General features: G+C 44.6%; 2 protein-coding genes across 2 annotated transcripts; one reads left to right on the top strand and one right to left on the bottom strand.

The window, feature by feature from the left end:
* Nucleotides 1-400: 400 nt before the first annotated feature.
* On the bottom strand, nt 401-3,429 carry g6pc1a.1 (glucose-6-phosphatase catalytic subunit 1a, tandem duplicate 1). Its single transcript, XM_046376525.1, has 5 exons — nt 2,608-3,429; nt 2,413-2,522; nt 1,692-1,797; nt 1,479-1,594; nt 401-1,094 (listed from the first exon to the last, which is right to left on the bottom strand). Exons 1-5 carry the CDS (start codon nt 2,904-2,906, stop codon nt 586-588), a joined length of 1,140 nt encoding a protein of 379 aa, XP_046232481.1. The 5' UTR covers nt 2,907-3,429; the 3' UTR covers nt 401-585.
* Nucleotides 3,430-3,915: 486 nt separating this feature from the next.
* g6pc1a.2 (glucose-6-phosphatase catalytic subunit 1a, tandem duplicate 2) lies at nt 3,916-6,213 on the top strand. Its single transcript, XM_046376526.1, has 5 exons — nt 3,916-4,175; nt 4,266-4,375; nt 4,636-4,756; nt 5,080-5,195; nt 5,288-6,213. The coding sequence occupies exons 1-5, from the start codon at nt 3,946-3,948 to the stop codon at nt 5,788-5,790; spliced, it is 1,080 nt and encodes a 359-aa protein (XP_046232482.1). The 5' UTR covers nt 3,916-3,945; the 3' UTR covers nt 5,791-6,213.
* The last annotated feature ends 1,730 nt before the right edge of the window (nt 6,214-7,943 follow it).

The following is a 7,943-nucleotide window of genomic DNA, read 5'->3' as shown; positions in this document are numbered from 1 at the left end:
CAGCACCGATTTGATTTCCAGAGGTTGATACCTCTTTGGTGTTTGTGCGCTCAGCATGGAGCCTGAGCCCAGAGGCAGTTAGCTTAGCTTAAGAAAATCTTTAAAATTATGTCTAACAGCACCTAAGAAGCGCACCAGTTAACACATCTTGTTTGTTTAATCTGTACAAAATCTGTAGGGACTGCAGGAAGCTACTGCTACCAGCCAAGAAATAGTCTGACATGAAACCCCATTTAAACCACAAATTGACACTTTTGTACTGATGCTTTTGTACAAATTACATTTAACATGTTAATTCAAAAAGTTTTACTTGTGCTGGTTGGTGATTTTGTTACCTTTCGACAAAGCTAGCTGTTACTCTGTTGAGCTAAGCTAACCAGCTGCTGACTCTACAAAGAGACTGAATGAGCACATTTCCCGAAAGGTTGACCGACAGTACGCATCCCTTTGAAGAACTGATATCCAGACCAGTACAGGGACATTGTCCTGAAAGTCTAACTGTCCTTGTGTATGAGACGTGACGTGAAACAATCCCAGTTGAAAATTAAACTAATAATTGACTTTAAACAGTAAGTTGGACCTGAATCACAAATTCTTTTTTTCTTGCTTTCCCTTGCAGATCCAGCAAAGCGCCCAGGGAACCAGAGCGGTTGGGATCAAAAGTGCAACTGCACTTTTACCGAAAGACAGGAGGTAGAAAGTCATAAGATTTTCAGATGAAAATGTCCATCCATCCAACAGCTGAAGCAGAAATAAGGAGACAAGAATACATCCCGTCTTGAAACTGATGCTTGTTTTCTCCTTCTTGGTCTCGGTGTAGAGCGGCGAGTGCAGGCCCAGGCCCAGTCCAAACAAGGTGCCCATATTGCGCAGGAGGCTGGCGAAGGGCGTGGTGTCCAGGTGGACCCACTCGGGCTTCACGCACCACTTCTGGGCTTTCTCCATGGTCCACAGCAGGTCTACGCTCAGGGCTTTGAGCAGGAGGTAGAAGCCGACAGCGAAGGAGGTCAGGAAGAGGGTGGTGTAGAAGTATTTCTTCATGCTAGCTCTGTAGATCCTTTTGTCCCTCGAGACAACCTCAGCTACAAGTACACCTGAAACAAAAGCAGAGCCTACAGAGCCTGCATGCTGCATATGTAGGTGAGTAATGGTGTCGCTGCATGCACCGTTCACTGAAATCTCACCCGACCACATGCACAAATCAAAATGTTTTCTAAATTAAACAAAAACCAGCCTTTTCTGACTACAAACAGAATCAGAATCAGAAGAATCAGAAGCCTTTATCATCATTGTACAAGGAATACAAAAAAATTGTAACAGCCTTGGAGTGGTGTTATTCTAAATCTACATTTAAGTATGTAAAAGACAAGACAAGACAAGACAACTTCCCATTTTTACACGCAAAGAACTTTACATAGCATCATAGCAACATCCTCTGCCCTTAGACCCTCACATCGACTAAGGAAAATCAGACTAACCTGTGATGAACCCTGCGATGACCTGGTGTGGGAAGTGGGCCGCCATGTAGACCCTGGACATGCAGACCACCAGCTCTACCAGGCCCATTAGCATCCACAGGCCAACCTGCAAGAATCTGAATAAACACTGAACAATGAGTTTCAGTTCGACGATGTTGGAGGATTTATTTGGCAGGTTTTAAAGACATTAATGATTGCACACCACAGACTCACTTGTATATTAAAGGGGGACATCGTTTCTCTGTTGCAATAGAGAGCAGCGCTGTTACCATCACATACCAGACGCCTGCGGCACCCATAGCGTGACCCGATGGACTTCCTGCAGGGGACAGAGACAGCCTCACCCTCAGAGAAGATTAATCAATTGATTGATGGTTTGGTTTGTAAAACTTGAGCATATTAAAAATATTTTTTAGTTAAAAGGAGCAGATTCCCATATTAGAGAAACTGATGAACCATGAACTGAAAAATGACTTAAAATCTACCAAAATAAGACAAGAAAAACAAGAATATCGTTAATTTTTAAGTATTCAACTAACCGTTTCAGCTGTGTTTGTATTCTTATTCTATTCCTTAATTTCTGACAAAGCAGCACATTTTACAAGCTGTTCATCTGTTCTGTTTGCAAACAGTACAATTCATCCCTCTCAGATGTAGTGGAGTAAAAGTATGAAGTAGTCTAAAGAGTACTTGTGTGAGTGTTCTTATTTGCACTCCGATGCACACTGAAATTTCTTTACATAGCTTAAGAGATAAAAAGCACAATGAATGACCAAAGGTGCTGGAGTTTATAACCTACTTATCACATCTGAGATTATATTCATTCAGAAGAAGCCATGTGCCAAACACTAAAGATATCACTTGTCAAAGATAAGTATTAACCAGTTCAGTGTGCCACAGATGTGATCAACTTCAGGCCTGTCAGGAACTGTACCTGGTCCAGTCTCACATGTGATGGGAAACTGCTGCAGAGAAGGGGCCGGTCCTTCTCCATAAAACTGGGTCTCATGAACCCACCAGTACGGTCTTTCCCCAAACAGAACCCTGCCGTGGAACAGACCAAAAGAAACTCATCACACTCTCTCTTTCTCTTTTTGCATTTGGATTGGCTTCACCGTTCTGTTCGTACCATTTCAGCACCAGGTTGAGCCAGTCTCCGAGGACCGCCACCCAGATGAGCCTGAGACCCGTGTCCCTCTGCAGGTGGAACCAGACTGGGAAGAAGAAGAAGAACGTGGTGTGTAGGTCGGCCACTGTGGACGCCAGGCTGAACAGGCCCTCGTACCCGCTGTATCGGGTCTGCAGATGGACCGCCAGCTCGACCCCCCAGCTGTGGAGAAGATCCATGATATCACAGTCTCTGCCTGAAGATGGTGCACTGAATCTGGGGTGTTTTGTCTTATTTTGTCCCCGCCGCTCTGCCAACATGTGAGCCCCATTGGACTTTACTCAAGGCTAGCAAATTTGTTTGCCTTTGGGACAGTGCAGACAGGTTCCCCAACCTTTACACCCCTGAGGCCCCCTCTGCTGAAATCCATCATGACAGAAATCAGCTGCCTCCCCTCTGACGGATCACCGGTTTCTAGGAAAACCTTTTTTTCTCTGGCTAGTGACAATGAAGTCTGAGTTTGGGCCAGCTGCTTGTGAAATCTGTTGATCCTGGCTCACAATGTGTCCCACAATGAGCGTAGATCCAGCATCATTCAGTCATGGGACCCCAGTGTGAGTAATGATGACCGTCTTATAACAAACATGTCCCTAAAAACCGGATGAAATGTGCGTTCATCTCGATCTCATTGTCATGGCAGTAAATTGCACACAACGTCCAACCCTTTTGCGCTTTATCGCCGGCTATCTCCTCAGCTTCTACTCAGTCCAAACCCGAACATTTAATCATTGATCTCCTTATGTAACGGACACACTACCTCTCAGCAAACCATCAAAAAACAATTACATAACTGACAGATTATTACTCGCCGGATGTGTGAATGGTGAAGAAATGAAGGTAACATGCAGAAAGGTTTGCCTAAACTAGAAGTCTGCAGAGTTTCTTACTTTCTGTAAGAAATTAAGAGGAGCTGAGAGTTAAATATGATTTGCGTTTCACTGAAAAGAAGAAATGTTTCCATGCAAGCTGGTTGTGATATATCGGGTGAGAATTGTGAAACTACTCAGCCGACTTCCTCCCTCTTCAGCGAGAGAGATACCAATTGATGTTTTGTTTTCCCGCTATCTTTTCAACTTGTTTGTGTGACGGACCTCCCAAATGCTCCTGACTCCCGGTGTTTTATTACACATGTGCAAGGTCCGAAGGTCAGCACGAGCATGCGTTCGACCGGTGGGTCCCTCTGGTATAAAACCAACCAGCTGTCTTTGTGACAGCAACAGTCTTTTTTTGTTTTTACTGACTCACACAGCACCAGACTGAGATTTCTCTCTCTCTCTCTCTCTCTCTCTCGTGGCCAAGATGAATGCTATAATGGATGCCATGCAGGGTTTTGGGGTGAGCACCACCCACTACCTGCAGACCAACTATCAGGATGCCCAGGGCTTGTTTCTCTGGGTCTCCTGGGCGGCAGACCTCAGGAACACCTTCTTCATCTTCTTCCCGCTGTGGATCCACCTGCGGGCTTCAGTGGGCATCAAGCTCATCTGGGTGGCTGTGATTGGAGACTGGCTTAACTTGGTGTTCAAATGGTGAGTCGGGTTTGGGTTTGAATGTTTCAAATGTTCTCGATATTTTTAATGGCTGTAATTGAGTTTGTGTTTCTGGTTGGCCTCCTTCAGGATTCTGTTTGGGGAGAGGCCTTACTGGTGGGTCCATGAGACGGCTTATTATGCAAATAGTGATCGTCCTCACATCGAGCAGTACCCCATGACCTGCGAGACTGGGCCAGGTGAGAAATACTGGAGGGGAGGATAAGTGGTCACATTTAATGCAGTATTTTTCTACTATATTGAGTCAATGTGAATGCAGTAAATGACTTCGATGTGATTTATTACACAATATAGAATGAGTAATTTTAAGTATTTTTTTATTACCTCAATAGTGAAATACAGTACTTGAGTAAATGTGAGACAGATGAATAGTGAGCTCAGTGTTGTGCCTGAGTGAATCAGTCACTCATATCTCTGTCACTCTGTCTGTGTTATCCAGGCAGCCCCTCAGGTCATGCGATGGGAGCCGCAGGCGTCTACTACACCCTGGTGACCTCCATCCTCGCCATCGTGGCCAGCAAGAAGAAATATGGAAGCAAGAAATCCACCAACGAGCACTGGTGAGTCAGAGAACTCAGCTTTTTGCTCTGCTGTCCACACACTTGTGGGTGTTGTTTACCATTTTCCATCCAGAGCTTATCGCTGTGGACACTCTATCTGCTCTGTGAGGTTGATCATTGACTTCTGAGAACTGCTGGTCAGAACGGGCAGCTTATCCGTGACTTGTTTTGACATTCGGACGGCAGAGAATAACTGTGTTAATTGTTACTGGCTGACTTGTTCCAGGCGATGACCGACTGATTTAAATCCCGAGTGCTGCATCCTTTGTTGCTCTTCTTTCAAAGTAAAATAATCAAAGTTGTCTGAACTTGTGTTTTGACAGGTATCTGAAGGCTGCTTTGTGGACGCTGTTTTGTGGAGTCCAGGTGTGTGTGTGTCTTTCCAGGGTCTTCATCGCTGCCCACTTCCCCCACCAGGTCGTTGCAGGTGTTATCACAGGTCAGTGGACTTCACTGGGACTATGTTTGCCTGTGCTGTTATGCTTTGGATGTAAAATGACATGCTGACTGAAACGTTTCATTGGATTGCAGGTATGATTGTGGCTGAAGCCTTCAACAGAACTCAGTGGATCTACAGCGCCAGCATGAAGAAATACTTCTACACCACCTTCTTCCTGACCTCCTTCGCTGTCGGCTTCTACGTCCTGCTCAAAGCCCTGGGCGTAGACCTGCTGTGGACCATGGAGAAAGCCCAGAAGTGGTGCGTGAAGCCCGAGTGGGTCCACCTGGACACCACGCCCTTCGCCAGCCTCCTGCGCAATATGGGCACCCTATTCGGCCTGGGCCTGGGCCTGCACTCGCCGCTGTACACCGAGACCAAGAAGAGCAGCAGCACGTTGGTCAAAGCATGCTGCGTGGTCAGCTCTCTGGTCCTGCTGCACCTGTTTGACTCCTTCAAGCCTCCCACGCACACGGCCGCCTTGTTCTACCTGCTGTCCTTCTGCAAGAGCGCCACCGTTCCTCTGGTCACCGTCAGCATCATCCCGTACTGCGTGAACGGAGCTCTGAGCCGGCCCAACAAAAAGGGAGTGTGAGCGATGAACTCAGGTCTCGCAGTGAGACGTCTTCCGGATCAAAAACAAACTTTCCTCTGGTGCTCATTGTGTTCGTATGTCCAGTCGATCCTCAGGAAAAAAGAAAAAAGCCTACGAGATCAATGGGAAATTGTCACTGGTGTCATTTGTAGGCTGGACTCTGTGAGCTGTGTGACACTGTGTGAAGGCACCATCCAGGATGTTGAGTCAAAGACCAGTTCTCAGTTCAGCAAAATATTATCTGTACAATTACTTTGAGTCCTGGAAAAGGACAAACGATGAACATTTGTCTGCGGCGAGTGACAGTGACAGTCACTTGTCGCTTTGATGCGCTATGTCAGCTTTAATGTATTTTAAATGTTGTAGAAAGTATTTTTGAAAAGTGTGTTGAATATTTTTAATAAAAAAGATCTTGAAAATGTATGACCTGGTTCATATTTTATTTCTTATTTTTAGCAAACACACCTCGAGGAAATTTCTTCAAACTTGGCACAAACGTCCACTTGGTCTCAAGAAGGAAGTGATCAGATTTTGGTAGTCAAAATTTAAAGGTCAAGATGACTGCGACCTGTCCATAACCCAAGAATTCAACAATTAATTATAACAAAACCTCACGTAAATATCGAATAGGATCAAATGATGACGAGATGAAATTGTATATCCAAAAGGTGATGGTGGTTGGACAGGAAAGTTGACCTTTGCGTGTTTTCTGTGCATCGTTCAGCATCAGAGCTCAGGAACACAAGACCAGATTGTGAGCAGATATCACATATGGTCACATACTGAATGGTGGTTCACCACAAGCTCGCTGGTTTTGGATGATACCGAGCTTCAGGTGGTTGCTGTTGCATCACGTGATGAAGGTCTCTGTCAGTCCTCTGGACTCCTCTGTCAGTGAAGACGGCATGTTTCTCACTGGAATCACGCAGGTCATTATAGTGATGGATGGATGGATGGATGGATGGATGGATGGATGGATGGATGGATAGATAGATAGATAGATACAAGACTCCTTCAAACCTGCCACAACATGCAGTATACGAGTGTGGACAGACATGGATGTAAACCTCTATTTGACTGGTTGGCAGCAGTTGACAACCTCGAGGTGGTAATTCTACTTTTACTATTTGTATACACTTTGTTAAACTAGTACCATGAACAGTTTTCCAGATTAGCTGCTAGCAGGTCTAGTTTGTAATGTGCCTTTTGATGCACAGCCATCAGTGGATTAAGCTGATAAAAACATGATGATTCCCATTCAGGTTCTGGAGTCTTTTTTGTTCTATAATTTCTAAGCAGATTTGTGGACCTGGTTGAGGATGTCCTTACAAAGAGTAGGTCACACTGAATCTAACAAAATATTTATCACCTCTATGTTCAGATTTCAGAAGTAAGCGGACCGAACCAGCTGGTCAAACAACCAGCAGCTGCAGCAGTTTTCAGCAGGTTGATAATAACATTTCAAACATGTCAAGTTTTTATAACTTCAGCAGAACTCAAAATAAATCACGAATCACACTTTTAAACTCAAGTTGAAGCCTTTTTTAAATAGATGGCTCAGACATTAATTTCAGATGTTTATTTTATTTATTTATATTTTTTTGCAATAAAATATCTGTTACAAAGTCTATAATGACCCAATTAAATGATCAGCTGAACACCAAAGCCCTGGCCTTTAGCCTGACCCGCGGCGATGACATAAATCCACACGTCACACAACAGTCTGTGTGTCAGCCAGTGCACATAAGGCCAACGGTGCAAGCCGAACATTCAATATTTGTCTGTTTGTGTTCTGCAGAACACACACACACACACACACACACACACACACACACAGCATCCCTGGTGAACCATGGATGTGCTCTTCAACTCCGTGCCACAAAAACCAGGTCAAGACTCAACGCTACAAAATCCAAAATGAGTTCGCATGGATTTAAACAAACTCGTGACCACAAAAGTTTTATTCTACCTGAAGATTTTTCACGCTAACGTAGACCATAAGAGATAAATAAAAGGAAGACTTTGGTGATTTGGGTGAAGTTCGTCAAGCAGAGGAACAGACTGTTAGGCTGTATGTGCACAAAAAGCAGACATTAGGAATATCTGTTTGTTCTGCCGTCGTTATATGTCCAGTTCCTTCAAAAAAAAAAAGA

This window comes from Scatophagus argus, chromosome 21 (assembly GCF_020382885.2).
Source record: "Scatophagus argus isolate fScaArg1 chromosome 21, fScaArg1.pri, whole genome shotgun sequence".
NCBI lineage: Eukaryota > Metazoa > Chordata > Actinopteri > Scatophagidae > Scatophagus > Scatophagus argus.
The sequence above is the reverse complement of the archived record's forward strand: the minus strand, read 5'-3'. Positions and strand labels throughout refer to the sequence as shown.

Bases quoted from the DNA above. Each gene is read 5' to 3' on its own strand.
- g6pc1a.1 (XM_046376525.1), bottom strand. From the start codon at position 2,906: ATGTTGGCAGAGCGGCGGGGACAAAATAAGACAAAACACCCCAGATTC. The intron at 1,798-2,412 runs GTACAGTTCCTG...TGTCCCCTGCAG, and splicing joins CACATGTGAGACTGGACCAG to GAAGTCCATCGGGTCACGCT. The intron at 1,095-1,478 runs GTTAGTCTGATT...CTTTTGTTTCAG, and splicing joins CATCGCAGGGTTCATCACAG to GTGTACTTGTAGCTGAGGTT.
- g6pc1a.2 (XM_046376526.1), top strand. From the start codon at position 3,946: ATGAATGCTATAATGGATGCCATGCAGGGTTTTGGGGTGAGCACCACC. The intron at 4,376-4,635 runs GTGAGAAATACT...TGTGTTATCCAG, and splicing joins GACCTGCGAGACTGGGCCAG to GCAGCCCCTCAGGTCATGCG. The intron at 5,196-5,287 runs GTCAGTGGACTT...ATTGGATTGCAG, and splicing joins CGTTGCAGGTGTTATCACAG to GTATGATTGTGGCTGAAGCC.